This window comes from Teleopsis dalmanni, chromosome 2 (assembly GCF_002237135.1).
Source record: "Teleopsis dalmanni isolate 2A chromosome 2, ASM223713v2, whole genome shotgun sequence".
Taxonomy (NCBI): Eukaryota; Metazoa; Arthropoda; class Insecta; order Diptera; family Diopsidae; genus Teleopsis; species Teleopsis dalmanni.
In genome coordinates this window covers 59571115-59589365 of record NC_051847.1, presented here as the reverse complement: position 1 = coordinate 59589365, position 18251 = coordinate 59571115, and the positions used below count along the sequence as shown (strand labels likewise).

Genomic DNA, 18251 nt, shown 5'->3' with positions numbered 1-18251 from the left:
TACGGTGGGTTGGTTGGTTGGTTGGTTGCAGTGGCAGGTCATAAGTTAACTTCAAATGTACCTCAATTAGCGATTTTTCGCCGTTTTGTTACCACATTCCTCGCAAGAACCCTAGTATAGAAGAGAAGAAACTAAATCCATCCCACCGAATTTAGGTAATTTAACAGGTCTTTCATCCTTACCATTGAGCAGTCTGATAAACTATCACAAAAGTATTTTCCTAAGAACCTATATCTTCTGGATGCTAGAGCTGGGCATTCACAGAGAAAATGTATTATTGTTTCTTTCTCCCGCGGGTTTCCACAACTTCTGCAGTGAGAGTTATGGGGAATACGCAGTTTCTCTGCGTGAGTTCCTAACCACCAATGACCAGTAAGAACCGCGATAAGCCTTGCAGTGTTTACGCGATCTTTTTTGATGAGTTCCAGAGATTTATTTTTATTATAAGTGGGCCACGTTAACCTGGAAGTTGCACATGACCTTAGTGCTTTCCATCTGTTATTGGCGAGTTGCAGAAAGTAAAGAAAGGTACTTCTTTTGATGGTCTCCAGGGTAATATAGACTGATACCGCCAGTGACGCATCTAGGGAGGCACCAGAGCGGGCTAAACTATCAGCTTTCTCATTCCCTACGATGTTCCTATGCCCAGGAACCCAGATGAGTGTGATATCGGCCAACCGGTTTAGCTCGTCGATTGCTTCTCTACATTCTTTTACTATTTTTGATTTTGTTATAAAGGATTCAAGAGCTTTAATTGCTGCCTGGCTGTCAATAAAAATAGCAACACTACATCTGTTCTCGATATGGCTTGCAATTTGCCGACAGGCTTCTTTTATTGCTAGGATTTCAGCCTGAAAAACCGTAGCTTCGTTAGGTATCCTAAGAGAGATATTTATATTTTTAGATGGTGCGAAGATTCCTGCTCCTGCCCCATCGCTCATTTTCGAGCCATCTGTATATATTGAAATATCGTAATTTGCTTCGAAATTTTTCCTTTTCCACTCATTTCTTGAAGGGAATATTGTCTGGAAGTTCCTTTCGAAGTCTATACACGGATTCAGATAATCCGATGTCATCCTATACAGACAATTTGGCACTGAACCTAGAATCCGACTATGTCCATATGTTCGTTCCAACCATACGCCTGTTACTTTCAGTCTTACAGCGCTATTACAAACCATGTTTTTAATGTGAAGATCAATAGGTAGCAAATGCAGCATCACATTTAGGGCGTCCGAAGGAGTCGTCCTAAAAGCTCCTGTGATGCCTACACATGCCGTCCTCTGAATTCTGTTAAGTTTGTCGATATTATAGCTCTTGTTTAGAGCCGGCCACCATACGACAGCACCATATGTGAGAATTGGTCGTACAATTGCCGTGTACATCCAGTGGGTAATTTCGGGACGAATCCCCCATTTTTTGCCAAACATCCTCTTGCAAGAATAGAAAGCTACACATGCCTTCTTGATACGAAGATCGACATTGTGTTTCCAGTTTAACTTACTATCCAACAGAATTCCTAGATGTTTGGCTTTTTCCGATAGTTTTAACTGTTGCCCGTTTAGTGAAGGCAACCTGAAAGCTGGTATTTTGGTTTTAGTAGTAAACAGCATCATTTCAGTTTTTCCTGGGTTAATACCTAGTCCACAACCTGTGGCCCAGGTACTTATCTTAACCAAGGCCCTTTCCATAATGTCGCTAATTATGTTAGGGAACATACCTGACACTAGAATAACTACGTCATCCGCGTACGCTACTGCTTTCACACCTATCTTATCTAGAATATTAAGAATATTATCCACGACCAGCAGCCACAGTAATGGTGAAATAACCCCTCCTTGTGGCGTACCCCTGCTGACGTGCTTCGTTTGTGTTATGCTGCCTAGCTTTGATTGAATAATCCTTGTTTTAAGCATAGTAATTATCCAATTTTTAAGCTCTTCCTCTAAACCTATTCTGGAAAGTGAGTCATGAATAGCTTTATTGCCTACATTGTTAAAAGCTCCTTCAATATCTAAGAAGGTTGCCAACGAGTATTGCTTAAAATGAATCGATTTTTCCACAGTACGAATAACCTCATGCAGAGCTGTTTCCGTAGATCGACCCTTGAGGTAAGCATGCTGGGATTTAGAGATTGGAAAGCGTTCTACCTTTTGTCTTAGGTGGAGCTCTATTACCCTCTCCATTGTTTTTAGTAAGAATGAAGTTAGGCTAATCGGCCTGTAATCTTTGGCGGACTCATGTCCGATTTTGCCTACCTTGGGTATAAAGACTACTTTAACCTGTCTCCAACTAAGTGGTACATAACTATATTTAAGACTACGGTGGGTTACGGTAAACTTTTTTCTCGAAAACTTCAAACGCTGCTTCATTATTCTCTCAAAACTTCCATGCTTTTGCGCCATACAGAGGCATAGGTAGGATTAGCGCCCTACATTATTTCTAGGGAAATTATAATCTAGAAATTATGTTTACTAGAACAATTATAACAGGAAATTGGTGTGAAATGTATGCTTTATGACAAATTAGGAATAGAAAAGCAAATTAAACTAATACACATTACAAGTGAGGTGGGGAAGAATGTTATGAGTAAGTTTGATAGAAAGCAGACTTTGAACTTTATTAAAATAAATAATATACACTTTATAAATATAAATATAATACCATCTTTGATTACATGGTATTATTTGGTCATATCTGGTAATAACAGTATTCAATACTTGTTCTCCAATATAATCTTCTCCATTTAGTCTTTATAAAATCATTATTTTTTAGCTGATATTTGGCTTCTACTTCTTAATACCAATGTTTGTATTTTTTTTTAACAAAAACATTTAAACATGCATTTCAATAAAACATAATAATTATTTATTGAAAATAAGAAATACAATAAAATATATAATTATTATAAAAATATATAAAAATATATAATTTGTTGCAACTACAAAACAATTCGTCTTAACAGTGATTGATTCTGTAGCTCGCAGTCTCCACTCAAATAATTATTTATAATTAATGAATAAATTAATTATAATTATTTGGGTTTTTTTCTACATACGCGTTCCAGGTAAGCGAAATATTCATCAGATCTAGCAATTTCCTCTCTAGTCTCTTTGTTTTTCTGTCTAATTTCAGCTAATTTTCTCGAAGTATTATCATAGTCTTCCAAGAGAAGTGGCTTATTAATCAATCCACCGGCCGCATCCACTAATTCATTCATTTCTTTTTGCATTGCTAGACGTTCCTTTGTTATTTCTTGTGTCTCATTCTTTAAATTCTCTCGTTTTTCAATTTCTATGTTCAATTGTTGTGTCAATAGGTCGATTTGAATTTTTTGAAGTTCAATTTTCTCGGCTAAATGAGCTTTTAGATGCAGTATAGAGTCAAATTCCTCTTGCTTCTTGTTGATATCGCTAGTGATAGCTGACCACATAGTAAGAATAATGAAAAAGTAAACTATTGGTTCTAAAATGTGTAAATTAATTACCTTCAAGCTTTTTGTCCAACGTTTGTATTTCAGCTCCGAGCAATTCAATTTTATCAATAGTCACACCATTTCCAAGGTCGTTCATTTCATGCATTCGCTGGATAAGCAATTAAAAACACACATGCAGTACATCAACATATAATAAATTCATTAATCAGAAAAGATATATTGATTTAAAGAACTCGACTATAAAACTTTACCTTTTTTAGCACTACATCTTCATGTTGTCGTCTGATCAATTGTATGCGTACTGTCTTGATTTCAGCCACCATTGCACGCATTGCTGCCAAATGATCCTCCACATACTGAAATATTTGTAAAATATATCTTAACTAGCTGCGTTTGTTCTTTTGACAACTTATACACTTATACACTTTCACTTAGACTACATACTATACAATAAACCATAGCGGTTAAACCATTTGCGTCAATAGTTTAAGAAGTGACTGAGCTCTGAAGCTACCATAAGTAAGTAAGTGGCCTTTACACTATATTAACCAACACTCAATAAGAATTCGTTATATCATTTTAAATTAATCTACTTTAAATATAATTTAGTTCGTTTCGGATAAAATTTGTGTAATCCAGTGTTGCCATATTTTTTTTTTAAGTTAACAATATATTAATGCACAGCTATATTTTTACAGATAAGTCTGAGCGCATAGGTGTATAATGGTCAAAAGCACTATAACTTTAGGTTTCAAAAAAATATTTATATTGTTTTATAAGTTTCTTACGTGTCGAAATTCATCAGACTTGTTTTTAGTGAATGTCTCCAAGACCAATTCTTCAAATTCTTTAACTTGTCTAGCAAGCGACTCCTCCTTTTCGATTATACTGGAGCGAAGATTTTTAATTTTACTACCAAATTTTTCTTCAACTTTTTGCTTGCATTCCATCATTTCGTCTAAGAGATGCAGTTTCTCAATATATTTTTTTCTAAGTTTTCGGTTACTTTCAGGCTTAGAAGTTAAAAATCTTTTCATTCCCTTTTGATTAAAGTGCATCGTGCATTTAGTAACAAGAAATCTATTAACACTTAGTTCCAGATTATAATCCGTAAATTTGCTTCTTAGTAATTCCATCAGTTCTTCTTTATCCAAACTTACATTTAACACAGTTCTTATATCGGTGTGTTCACATTTTGTGACGACGTGATCTATGACTGAATAAAGCAGTTTTTTTGTATCCTCTTCAACTTGACGTTGTATTTCTAATTTGAGTAATTCGTCTACATTGACCTCTGGAACAACAGGGAGCACAGCAGGTATATCAAAAAAGTGTTCTATATCTTCTTCTTCCAACGCCTTTATATCGATTTTTTTCTCTTTTGGCAATTCTGGCAATATTATATCTTGTGTAAGCGGTTCTTGAGGTATTTTCTCTGATTCTGACTCCGATTTAATTTCTTCTTTTTCTTTTTCGACAATGACTTCTGGTGTGGGTGTTAATTCGGGTGTATCTAGAATTGCACCTGATACAGGATCCACGAATTGGCCATGTCTTTCAGGTAATACTGATTTTTTATCCGCTTTGATAAGTCCGTCGTCTTCTTTTTCTAAATCGGAATCTAACGAAATATCATGCAATTCAGGAACAGTTTGTAATGCTTTAAAAAAATCTTGTTGGACAGGTAGCTCTAATTGCTGTTCCTCCACAATACGTTTTCCATGTGATGACTGAGAATCCTCATTCAGATCATCTGAATCTTTTCGAAGATCGTCGAGTGAGTATTCCTTTTTGTTTAAATCGGACAAATTAAAAGGAGTATAAGTAAATGCTCGAGCTGTTATGGAGGGTGATTCTTCCGAAAAATCACTAAAATCAGAAGAGGAGTCTTCTTCTTCCACTTGCGCATCCACAGTGGCTTCAACGAGTTGCTGTGAACTTTTACTTAGAGTCTTAGAACGTGTTACGGACTTCATTGTTTTCATTGTGAATATTTATATCTGCTAGTTAAACGAGTATATGTGAAATATTCTGAGAACTATTCTTTCAAGTGTTTTTTTTTTCACAAACAAAAAAATTTTTTAATATTTAACAAATTTTATTCTTGTTTTTCAATGTCTACTTGTTGTATTATTTTTTTTAATATAAGGATCATGTTATACATCAATGTCACATTAAATGAAAAATTATCAGTGTTTTTAATATAAGTTAAACAACTGGGAGTGAGGAAAAGAAAGATATTTCGATTTTGATTTGGTCACGGTGATGAGACCAAAATGTTAAAATTTAGGACTAAATACAAATATATTTACAAGCACAAACAAACGTAACAAACTAGAAGTAAAGTTAGGATATTGACAATTGATATATGACTCCCTATATACCACGCTCTTTGGTCATAGCTTAAAAGTTGACGTAAACATTGATCATATAACTGATTGCTTAGCGTAGTCTTGAACTGTAATGTCCTAGAATTATATATAGGAATATTTCTGATCCACTATTTTTTAACTCAAATCATGACAAAGTTGTAGCTGCGATAATTTGGTGACAGATTGATGAGCTAATAATAAGAAAATTGAACCAACTATTACTTTACATGATCTTCAGCTGGTTAACGAAGGGGCATTAATTTAAATAACGGTTTTTTAATTTTGATAAAAAAAAATTGATGTATCGAATGTTTTCCGGATATTTCTCTTGTTAACATTATGAGCATCACGAACGCGATAATACAGATTGGCTTACTTGTAGTCTTCGAAAAGTAAACAATAGTAACGATAACAGAATGTCTGATCAGATATAAGAAGCCTTTAATACTTGCTAGATAAAATGAAGCCGTTGAGAAAGCAAACATTTTCCTAGATGAATACTTTGCTTTTAAGTTGAATTATTGTATTGATTTGCAACTTAAACTTATGCAGTCTTTACATATAGTTACAACTCAAAGAAAGTCAGCACTTTTGTATTATGAAAGCATTTGCTAAAGCTGATATACAGGAATGCTTAGTAAAATGTACAATCAATTGTTCCGTCGCAACTCATAAGAATACTTCGAAATATTCTGTTAAAGCGAAAATATGGTCTTAATATTGAGAATCATCTATTTCATCAGAGTCACCGAAACTGGATCATAACAAGATTATTTCCTTTTTTTTGGACATTATTTAATTTATGCAGCTTATATTGACACAGATGACATAGGCATCCTATATTTTTAAGAAAATGCAATTACAATTTCTAAATCTGTGCACATATATATTAATGATTTCGTCTTTAACTTTTAGAAAGAACGATCATACTCAGTAGTGACAAATCAAAAACAACTGCTATCACTCTTAAGCAACATCAGAATTCAAGCGTGCAAACAGTTAATAATGCCAAAATTGATTGGAGTAGTATAACCAAGTACCTAGACCTACAAAAGAAGACAATTACTACTCTGAAACTCTGAAACAATTTCAATACGTCTTCAAGAGCAAAAGCTATACCGGAAAAATATAATATTAATCTAACAGCGAGTCATCAGGTCATCTTTGATGTAAAACTGTGTTTGTACGCTACTTGGTGCTAACCCAGATCCTTAATCTGTGTTAGCTTGGTAGCCTATTTTTGTGTGTAAAGTAGTTTAAGCGAGAAAATAAGAAATGAAAGTTATAATTGGTTTGTATTTCGTTTCTTTTTCTGAACTTTATTGAAATTATTTACTCTATTTATACACAACTATTTCATATAAAAAAAAAATTAAATTATGCATTAATTAACAATAAATATTAATGCATAATTCACAAATAAATAAATTTGCCTACGCTGTGCTGACATAATTATAAGCCAAAAATATAACACACTTTCTTCAGTGCATTGGCCAACAAGAAAAGCTGATAATGCAAAATTGCACTTTTCGTTGGTCAATGACTGATCGCAGTGTTGGCTCAAACTGTAAACACATGTAACCAAATATCATAACAAAAGAAATATAAAATAATATTAACTAAATATAAACATAAAAAGGGTTCTTTTACTAAGGAGCTAAATTCACTTATGAAGAATTCAAAACCTTCAAAATATCATAATAAGGAAGATATTAAATATTTCTTGTTATGTCAGATACTTTGGTATTCATTGAGATTTGAGATTGAGATTCATTAAATTTTTTTCATTAAATAAACTGTAACGACACACTTTCTGTCGCTGATGATGCTGAGGTATACTCAGTCTTCGTCCAGGGGTCGTTGCAATATAATTTATTTTTTTTTCTAAATCAAAGACAATTTAATATATGTGATTTACTGATTTATTTATAATTATAATTCAAAAAAAAAAAAAAGAAAGAAAAAGAAATGTTACAATGTTAATATTATGATGAATTGTGCTGTCCTCCTATGGAACTTTCGGGGTTTGTCTAAATGATCTCGGCGTTGTATAGTATTTCCGGACAGATGCCGCTCTACTTGGAATTCAAACTTGGAATTTTATTTCGGATTACAGAACATCAAGCTACCTTGACTTATTACTCACTACTCGTCAAGACGTATGAACTACCTTGACGTTTATACAAAACTACTAGTCAAGACGTATGAACTACCTTGACGTTTATACAACACTACTAGTCAAGACGTATGAACTGCCTTGACGTTTATACAAAGCTACAAATTTCTAATTTCTTGTTTTCGCAAAGACGTATAACTGCCTTCGAGAGTTTTCCAACAAGTGCCCTTGCTTGTACAATGTGCGCTTATTTATATTCAAACGACCGAAGCTTTTCCTGTAGCGCATCGGTACATTTGCCGTTGGTATTTTTGATACTTGTTGTCTTTTGCTGCTGTTGTTCGCCTGGGTGTGCGTTCTTAAATTCGCCGTGCTTTGTATTTAGTTCAACCAAAGCTTTCATACTTTGACGTTTCTTGTTTTGTTTACAAACGTGTTTATGCCGGTGTTTGTGATTTTATTATTTATATGTATTTATTAATAAATAAAATAAAAAAAAAAATTAATAAATAATAAAAACAAATAAAAATAAATAAAATAAATATATAAATAACATAGTGAATAAATAAGGTGTGTATATTTTTCACTTATTTAAATACATTTTTTTGTTAATTATAATAGTAATTTCAGATGTATTCCGTATGTTACCGATGCAGATGCGGGGTATTACTAGTGAGTTATTTTAATATAATATATATTAAATAAAATTAATCTATTTTATTTTAGATCATATTGAAAATTCTTAAAGTGAGTGAAATTATCTTATATGTTGCGTGTTAAACAAAGTTTATTGTGATGTGTAACTAAAATGTCTTTTGAAGTTACTAGTATACTGTTGGTGTTGTTGCTTGCTTGTTGTTATATTGAAACTATGTAGGTTGGAAATATGTGAATATTTCCTTCCTTACAAAACAAAACAAAACTTCATAATACAATATTTATTGAAGTCAAAAAATAGAACTAACTAAATAATTGTTATAAATGTATGCAAAAATATATAAGACTTTTCGCTGTAAATAAATGGTGAATCGTTTTCAATGAGATATTATATATATATATAATGTCTGCAATCATATCTTTACCCCTTAAACATTATAGTAATCATTTTCTTCTTTCTTAAATGCACTTTCCAAGCGCTCGATAAATTTGATAGTTCTAGCCATTTCCTCTTTAGTCTCTTTATTTTTCTGTCTAATTTCAGCTAATTTACTTGAAGTTACATCATAATCTTCCAAGAGAAGATATTTATTTATCAATCCGCCAGCCGCATCCACTAATTCATTCATTTCCTTTTGTATTTCTAGACGTTCCATTGTTATTTCATGTGTCTCATTCTTCGTATTCTCTCGCTTTTCAATGATCATGTCCAATTTATGTGTGAGCTTGTCAACTTCAATATTTTGAAGTTTGATTTTCTCAGCCAAATGAGCTCTGCAATGTAGTACATAGTTAAATTCCTCTTGCTTCTTGCTTATATCGCTATTGATTGCTGATCGTACGAAACAAGAAAAAGAATATTATAGAAAACTTAAATAATGTATGGATCTTAAAGGAAATATTTATGTTAACCTTCAAGCTTTTTGCTTTGTGTTTGTACTTCAGCTTCTAACAATTCAACTTTATCAATGGTAATACCGTTTCCCAGTTGATTTGTTTCATCTAATTTCTATTTGCATGAAATTTGAGAAGGTGTATAATTTTATATAAGTAATTAAAAATATGTCAAGTGCAATAAAAATAAAATTCGCAACTATTTACCTTTCTAAGCAATATATCCTCTCGCTTTCGTTTGATAAATTCTATCCGTGCTGTCTGAATTTCAGCTCTCGCCGCACGAAACATAGCTAAACTACTTTCCACATACTGAAATATATACAAATTTTATCTTTTCAACGTTGCGTTACTTATTTTGGTGCCTCATACACGCTTACACTTAAACTTTGTGCTATGCAATAAAAAATAACTTATATTCGCCCTTATCCGATAAGTAGTTCAGGTTCACTTCTATGAATTTATTACTATGCAGTAAACAATAACTTATATTCGCCCTTATCCGATAAGTAGTTCAGGTTCACTTCTATGAATTTATTACTATGCAGTAAACAATAAGTTTTATCCGCTCTTATCCGTCAAGTAGATCAGATTCATTTTTCTGAATTTATTGCTATGCAGTAAACATTAATTTTTATCTGCTCTTATCCGACAAGTAGCTGAGCGTTCCAGACCTAATCGTTACCACTTATCTTAGAAGTGATATCAGTTACTTGCGCAATTGGCAACTATTACAAGGTACATTTCCTTCCTTTCTTACTAAGTCGTTCGTTGTACTCTAAAACCTTGTTCTTCTTTGCAGATAAGTGTAAGTGTGTATGCATCTCGAAAGAAATGTGTCTGTATATTTCAAAGAATATATAGAATATTTACCTTAACAAATTGCTTACCTTGCGAAATTCATCAGACTTGTTTTTAGTGAATGTCTCCAAGACCAATTCTTCGAATTCTTCAACTTGTCTTGCAACAGACTCTTCTTTGTCGATTATACTAGAGCGAAGATTTTTAATTTTACTACCAAATTTTTCTTCAACTTTTTGCTTGCATTCCATCATTTCGTCTAAGAGATGCAGTTTCTCAATATATTTTTTTCTAAGTTTTCGGTTACTCTCAGGCTTAGAAGTTAAAAATCGTTTCATTCCCTTTTGATTAAAGTGCATCGTGCATTTAGTAACAAGAAATCTATTAACACTTAGTTCCAGGTTATAATCCGTAAATTTGCTTCTTAGTAATTCCATCAGTTCTTCTTTATCCAAACTTGCATTTAACACAGTCCTTATATCAGTGTGTTCACATTTTGTGACGACGTGATCTATGACTGAATAAAGCAGTTTTTTTGTATCCTCTTCAACTTGACGTTGTATTTCTAATTTGAGTAATTCGTCTACATTGACCTCTGGAACAACAGGGAGCACAGCAGGTATATCAAAAAAGTGTTCTATATCTTGTTCCTCCAACGCCTTTATATCGATTTTTTTCTCTTTTGGCAATTCTGGCAATATTATATCTTGTGTAAGCGGTTCCTGAGGTATTTTCCCTGATTCTGATTCCGATTTAATTTTTTCTTTTTCTTTTTCGACAATGACTTCTGGTGTGGGTGTTAATTCGGGTGTACCTAGAATTGCACCTGATATAGGATCCACGAATTGGCCATGTCTTCCAGGTAATACTGATTTTTTATCCGCCTTGATAAGTCCGTCCTCTTCTTTTTCTAAATCGGAATCTAACGAAATATCATGCAATTCAGGAACAGTTTGTAATGCTTTAAAGAAATCTTGTTGGACAGGTAGCTCTAATTGCTGTTCCTCCACAATACGTTTTCCATGTGATGACTGAGAATCCTCATTCAGATCATCTGAATCTTTTCGAAGATCGTCGAGTGAGTATTCCTTTTTGTTTAAATCGGACAAATTAAAAGGAGTATAAGTAAATGCACGAGCTGTTATGGAGAGTGATTCTTCCGAAAAATCACTAAAATCAGAAGAGGAGTCTTCTTCTTCCACTTGCGCGTCCAGAGTGGCTTCAGCGAGTTGCTGTGAAGTTTTACTTAGAGGCTCACTAGAACGTGTTAAGGACTTTATTGGTTTCATTGTGAATATTTATATCTGCTAGTTAAACGAGTATATGTGAAATATTCTGAGAACTATTCTTTCAAGTGTTTTTTTTTTCACAAACAAAAAAATTTTTTAATATTTAACAAATTTTATTCTTGTTTTTCAATGTCTACTTGTTGTATTATTTTTTTTAATATAAGGATCATGTTATACATCAATGTCACATTAAATGAAAAATTATCAGTGTTTTTAATATAAGTTAAACAACTGGGAGTGAGGAAAAGAAAGATATTTCGATTTTGATTTGGTCACGGTGATGAGACCAAAATGTTAAAATTTAGGACTAAATACAAATATATTTACAAGCACAAACAAACGTAACAAACTAGAAGTAAAGTTAGGATATTGACAATTGATATATGACTCCCTATATACCACGCTCTTTGGTCATAGCTTAAAAGTTGACGTAAACATTGATCATATAACTGATTGCTTAGCGTAGTCTTGAACTGTAATGTCCTAGAATTATATATAGGAATATTTCTGATCCACTATTTTTTAACTCAAATCATGACAAAGTTGTAGCTGCGATAATTTGGTGACAGATTGATGAGCTAATAATAAGAAAATTGAACCAACTATTACTTTACATGATCTTCAGCTGGTTAACGAAGGGGCATTAATTTAAATAACGGTTTTTTAATTTTGATAAAAAAAAATTGATGTATCGAATGTTTTCCGGATATTTCTCTTGTTAACATTATGAGCATCACGAACGCGATAATACAGATTGGCTTACTTGTAGTCTTCGAAAAGTAAACAATAGTAACGATAACAGAATGTCTGATCAGATATAAGAAGCCTTTAATACTTGCTAGATAAAATGAAGCCGTTGAGAAAGCAAACATTTTCCTAGATGAATACTTTGCTTTTAAGTTGAATTATTGTATTGATTTGCAACTTAAACTTATGCAGTCTTTACATATAGTTACAACTCAAAGAAAGTCAGCACTTTTGTATTATGAAAGCATTTGCTAAAGCTGATATACAGGAATGCTTAGTAAAATGTACAATCAATTGTTCCGTCGCAACTCATAAGAATACTTCGAAATATTCTGTTAAAGCGAAAATATGGTCTTAATATTGAGAATCATCTATTTCATCAGAGTCACCGAAACTGGATCATAACAAGATTATTTCCTTTTTTTTGGACATTATTTAATTTATGCAGCTTATATTGACACAGATGACATAGGCATCCTATATTTTTAAGAAAATGCAATTACAATTTCTAAATCTGTGCACATATATATTAATGATTTCGTCTTTAACTTTTAGAAAGAACGATCATACTCAGTAGTGACAAATCAAAAACAACTGCTATCACTCTTAAGCAACATCAGAATTCAAGCGTGCAAACAGTTAATAATGCCAAAATTGATTGGAGTAGTATAACCAAGTACCTAGACCTACAAAAGAAGACAATTACTACTCTGAAACTCTGAAACAATTTCAATACGTCTTCAAGAGCAAAAGCTATACCGGAAAAATATAATATTAATCTAACAGCGAGTCATCAGGTCATCTTTGATGTAAAACTGTGTTTGTACGCTACTTGGTGCTAACCCAGATCCTTAATCTGTGTTAGCTTGGTAGCCTATTTTTGTGTGTAAAGTAGTTTAAGCGAGAAAATAAGAAATGAAAGTTATAATTGGTTTGTATTTCGTTTCTTTTTCTGAACTTTATTGAAATTATTTACTCTATTTATACACAACTATTTCATATAAAAAAAAAATTAAATTATGCATTAATTAACAATAAATATTAATGCATAATTCACAAATAAATAAATTTGCCTACGCTGTGCTGACATAATTATAAGCCAAAAATATAACACACTTTCTTCAGTGCATTGGCCAACAAGAAAAGCTGATAATGCAAAATTGCACTTTTCGTTGGTCAATGACTGATCGCAGTGTTGGCTCAAACTGTAAACACATGTAACCAAATATCATAACAAAAGAAATATAAAATAATATTAACTAAATATAAACATAAAAAGGGTTCTTTTACTAAGGAGCTAAATTCACTTATGAAGAATTCAAAACCTTCAAAATATCATAATAAGGAAGATATTAAATATTTCTTGTTATGTCAGATACTTTGATATTCATTGAGATTTGAGATTGAGATTCATTAAATTTTTTTCATTAAATAAACTGTAACGGCACACTTTCTGTCGCTGATGATGCTGAGGTATACTCAGTCTTCGTCCAGGGGTCGTTGCAATATAATTTATTTTTTTTTCTAAATCAAAGACAATTTAATATATGTGATTTACTGATTTATTTATAATTATAATTCAAAAAAAAAAAAAAGAAAGAAAAAGAAATGTTACAATGTTAATATTATGATGAATTGTGCTGTCCTCCTATGGAACTTTCGGGGTTTGTCTAAATGATCTCGGCGTTGTATAGTATTTCCGGACAGATGCCGCTCTACTTGGAATTCAAACTTGGAATTTTATTTCGGATTACAGAACATCAAGCTACCTTGACTTATTACTCACTACTCGTCAAGACGTATGAACTACCTTGACGTTTATACAAAACTACTAGTCAAGACGTATGAACTACCTTGACGTTTATACAACACTACTAGTCAAGACGTATGAACTGCCTTGACGTTTATACAAAGCTACAAATTTCTAATTTCTTGTTTTCGCAAAGACGTATAACTGCCTTCGAGAGTTTTCCAACAAGTGCCCTTGCTTGTACAATGTGCGCTTATTTATATTCAAACGACCGAAGCTTTTCCTGTAGCGCATCGGTACATTTGCCGTTGGTATTTTTGATACTTGTTGTCTTTTGCTGCTGTTGTTCGCCTGGGTGTGCGTTCTTAAATTCGCCGTGCTTTGTATTTAGTTCAACCAAAGCTTTCATACTTTGACGTTTCTTGTTTTGTTTACAAACGTGTTTATGCCGGTGTTTGTGATTTTATTATTTATATGTATTTATTAATAAATAAAATAAAAAAAAAAATTAATAAATAATAAAAACAAATAAAAATAAATAAAATAAATATATAAATAACATAGTGAATAAATAAGGTGTGTATATTTTTCACTTATTTAAATACATTTTTTTGTTAATTATAATAGTAATTTCAGATGTATTCCGTATGTTACCGATGCAGATGCGGGGTATTACTAGTGAGTTATTTTAATATAATATATATTAAATAAAATTAATCTATTTTATTTTAGATCATATTGAAAATTCTTAAAGTGAGTGAAATTATCTTATATGTTGCGTGTTAAACAAAGTTTATTGTGATGTGTAACTAAAATGTCTTTTGAAGTTACTAGTATACTGTTGGTGTTGTTGCTTGCTTGTTGTTATATTGAAACTATGTAGGTTGGAAATATGTGAATATTTCCTTCCTTACAAAACAAAACAAAACTTCATAATACAATATTTATTGAAGTCAAAAAATAGAACTAACTAAATAATTGTTATAAATGTATGCAAAAATATATAAGACTTTTCGCTGTAAATAAATGGTGAATCGTTTTCAATGAGATATTATATATATATATAATGTCTGCAATCATATCTTTACCCCTTAAACATTATAGTAATCATTTTCTTCTTTCTTAAATGCACTTTCCAAGCGCTCGATAAATTTGATAGTTCTAGCCATTTCCTCTTTAGTCTCTTTATTTTTCTGTCTAATTTCAGCTAATTTACTTGAAGTTACATCATAGTCTTCCAAGAGAAGATATTTATTTATCAATCCACCAGCCGCATCCACTAATTCATTCATTTCCTTTTGTATTTCTAGACGTTCCATTGTTATTTCATGTGTCTCATTCTTCGTATTCTCTCGCTTTTCAATGATCATGTCCAATTTATGTGTGAGCTTGTCAACTTCAATATTTTGAAGTTTGATTTTCTCAGCCAAATGAGCTCTGCAATGTAGTACATAGTTAAATTCCTCTTGCTTCTTGCTTATATCGCTATTGATTGCTGATCGTACGAAACAAGAAAAAGAACATAATAGAAAACTTAAATAATGTATGGATCTTAAAGGAAATATTTATGTTAACCTTCAAGCTTTTTGCTTTGTGTTTGTACTTCAGCTTCTAACAATTCAACTTTATCAATGGTAATACCGTTTCCCAGTTGATTTGTTTCATCTAATTTCTATTTGCATGAAATTTGAGAAGGTGTCCATAAAAAAAGTAATTAAAAATATGTCAAGTGCAATAAAAATAAAATTCGCAACTATTTACCTTTCTAAGCAATATATCCTCTCGCTTTCGTTTGATAAATTCTATCCGTGCTGTCTGAATTTCAGCCCTCGCCGCACGAAACATAGCTAAACTACTTTCCACATACTGAAATATATACAAATTTTATCTTTTCAACGTTGCGTTACTTATTTTGGTGCCTCATACACGCTTACACTTAAACTTTGTGCTATGCAATAAAAAATAACTTATATTCGCCCTTATCCGATAAGTAGCTCAGGTTCACTTCTATGAATTTATTACTATGCAGTAAACAATAACTTTTATCCGCTCTTATCCGTCAAGTAGATCAGATTCATTTTTCTGAATTTATTACTATGCAGTAAACAATAACTTTTATCCACTCTTATGCAACAAGTAGATCAGGTTCACTGCTCTGAATTTAGTACTGTGTAGTAAACAATAATTTTTATCTGCTATTATCCGACAAGTAGCTGAGGGTTCCAGAGCTAATCGTTACCACTTATCTTAGAAGTGATATCAGTTACTTGCGCAATTGGCAACTATTACAAGGTACATTTCCTTCCTTTCTCACTAAGTCGTTCGTTGTACTCTAAAACCTTGCACTTCTTTGCAGATAAGTGTAAGTGTGTATGCATCTCGAAAGAAATGTGTCTGTATATTTCAAAGAATATATAGAATATTTAATTTAACAAATTGCTTACCTTGCGAAATTCATCAGACTTGTTCTTTGTGAATGTCTCCAAAACTAGTTCTTCAAATTCTTCAACTTGTCTAGCAACAGACTCTTCTTTTTCGATTATACTAGAACGAAGATTTTTAATTTTACTATCGAATTTTTCTTCAACTTTTTGCTTGCATTCCATCATTTCGTCTAAGAGATGCAGTTTTTCAATATATTTTTTTCTAAGCATTTTGGGCTTCTGTTTATCAGGAGTTAAGAATCTTTTCATTCCCTTTTGATAAAAGTACATTGTGCATTTACTAACAAGAAATTTATTAACATTAAGTTCCGTGTTATATTCCGATATTTTGCGCTCTAGTAATTCGATGAGTACTTCTTTATCCAAACTTGCATTTAACAATGTTCTCATATCAATGTGCTCACATTTTGTGACGACGTGATCTATTATCGTATAAAGCAGTTTTTTTGTATCCTCTTTAACTTGACGTTGTATTTCTAATTTGATCAATTCGTCTACATTGACCTCTGGAACAACAGGTAGCACAGCAGGTATATCAAAAAAGTGTTCTATATCTTCTTCTTCCAACGCTTTTATATCGATTTTTTTCTCCTTTGGCAATTTTGGCAAAAATATTTCATGAATAAGAATACCAACAGATTCGGATTTACTTTCGGCAATAGCTTCCTCTTCATATATGGGTGTTGATTCGGATGATGATATGTCTGTACCTAATAATGGATCAGTGAATCGCCCTTCTTCTTCAGAGTGTCTTGATTTTCTAGACGCTTTGCTACGTCTTTCCAATTCATCTTCTAAATCCGAATCTAACGAAATATCTTCAATTTCAGGAATTGATGCCAATAATTCAAAGAAATCTTGTGGGATAGGTAATTCTATTTCCTGTTTCAACTCTGCACGTTTTCCCATCGATGTGTCAGAATCTTCACTTGGATCATCTGAATCCTTTTGAAGATCATTCACGGAATATGGCTTTTTCTTTAAGTCAGAAAGATTATAAGTACTAGCACCAGTTTTTATGTTGGCTGATTCTTCCGAAAAATCACTAAAGCCAGACTCATCGTCTTCTGTAGCCTCTTCAACATCTTCAGTATACAGTTTCACACTTTTCTTGGGAGCTTGGCTACTCTCTGTTGCAAATTGTGATTCACTATCCATTATAACTTTATGTTGTTTATTGCGTGAATATTTATGTTCGATTCAAAGAATAATCTTTTATGCAATTTACATATATTTTTTTTAAATATTTGATCAAATTTCTTTTAGTAGTGTGAAATACTTTCTTTTTAATTTTCAATGACTACTTCTCCAACTCCAAAGCATATATCTTTTTAAAATTTTTATTTAATGTCATTAAAGCGAAAGGAGACAAAACTTAATACGTCATGTTAAACCAAAATATCAATCAAGTTTTTGAATACATTTCTCGTAGGGCACAAACTTCGTACCGATCTAGCTGTCAAACCAAGAATGAGAGAAAGCTCAAAATGAATTCATTTGACAATTCATTGTCTTATTTACAAGCGAATGAAGGCATTTCGATTTTTGTGTTGCAGAAGAGAAGTTGTATATGATGAAGGTGAAACGTTATTGCTTTATATTTGGCTGGAAAAATAGAAGTGGGTATCGTTCAAGTCTCCAACATCTAAATGTGAAAATATGATTTGTGTGCCATCTTATAGCTCGATAATGTGATACTGATAGCATTGCCTGACGCCCAGAAAGTGGACCAAAAAAAAAAACAG

The 18251-nt window shown here is 32.2% G+C and overlaps 3 protein-coding genes across 3 annotated transcripts; all 3 read right to left on the bottom strand.

Moving 5' to 3' along the window:
- Positions 1–2961: 2961 nt before the first annotated feature.
- LOC119685841 (coiled-coil domain-containing protein 146-like) lies at positions 2962–5493 on the bottom strand. Its single transcript, XM_038100233.1, has 4 exons — positions 4225–5493; positions 3688–3792; positions 3488–3584; positions 2962–3423 (listed from the first exon to the last, which is right to left on the bottom strand). The coding sequence occupies exons 1-4, from the start codon at positions 5419–5421 to the stop codon at positions 3035–3037; spliced, it is 1788 nt and encodes a 595-aa protein (XP_037956161.1). The 5' UTR covers positions 5422–5493; the 3' UTR covers positions 2962–3034.
- Positions 5494–8908: 3415 nt separating this feature from the next.
- On the bottom strand, positions 8909–11637 carry LOC119684714 (myosin-3-like). The gene is made up of 4 exons (XM_038098813.1): positions 10366–11637; positions 9683–9787; positions 9494–9590; positions 8909–9413 (listed from the first exon to the last, which is right to left on the bottom strand). The coding sequence occupies exons 1-4, from the start codon at positions 11563–11565 to the stop codon at positions 9010–9012; spliced, it is 1806 nt and encodes a 601-aa protein (XP_037954741.1). The 5' UTR covers positions 11566–11637; the 3' UTR covers positions 8909–9009.
- A 3415-nt stretch (positions 11638–15052) lies between these two features.
- Positions 15053–17750, bottom strand: LOC119684666 (myosin heavy chain, fast skeletal muscle-like). The gene is made up of 4 exons (XM_038098760.1): positions 16507–17750; positions 15824–15928; positions 15638–15734; positions 15053–15557 (listed from the first exon to the last, which is right to left on the bottom strand). Exons 1-4 carry the CDS (start codon positions 17662–17664, stop codon positions 15154–15156), a joined length of 1764 nt encoding a protein of 587 aa, XP_037954688.1. The 5' UTR covers positions 17665–17750; the 3' UTR covers positions 15053–15153.
- Positions 17751–18251: the final 501 nt, after the last annotated feature.

Bases quoted from the DNA above. Each gene is read 5' to 3' on its own strand.
- LOC119684714 (XM_038098813.1), bottom strand. From the start codon at position 11,565: ATGAAACCAATAAAGTCCTTAACACGTTCTAGTGAGCCTCTAAGTAAA. The intron at 9,788-10,365 runs GTAAGCAATTTG...TATATATTTCAG, and splicing joins AGTCTGATGAATTTCGCAAG to TATGTGGAAAGTAGTTTAGC. The intron at 9,414-9,493 runs GTTAACATAAAT...TCGTACGATCAG, and splicing joins ACAAAGCAAAAAGCTTGAAG to CAATCAATAGCGATATAAGC.
- LOC119684666 (XM_038098760.1), bottom strand. From the start codon at position 17,664: ATGGATAGTGAATCACAATTTGCAACAGAGAGTAGCCAAGCTCCCAAG. The intron at 15,929-16,506 runs GTAAGCAATTTG...TATATATTTCAG, and splicing joins AGTCTGATGAATTTCGCAAG to TATGTGGAAAGTAGTTTAGC. The intron at 15,558-15,637 runs GTTAACATAAAT...TCGTACGATCAG, and splicing joins ACAAAGCAAAAAGCTTGAAG to CAATCAATAGCGATATAAGC.
- LOC119685841 (XM_038100233.1), bottom strand. From the start codon at position 5,421: ATGAAAACAATGAAGTCCGTAACACGTTCTAAGACTCTAAGTAAAAGT. The intron at 3,793-4,224 runs GTAAGAAACTTA...CAAATATTTCAG, and splicing joins AGTCTGATGAATTTCGACAC to TATGTGGAGGATCATTTGGC. The intron at 3,424-3,487 runs GTAATTAATTTA...CTATGTGGTCAG, and splicing joins GTTGGACAAAAAGCTTGAAG to CTATCACTAGCGATATCAAC.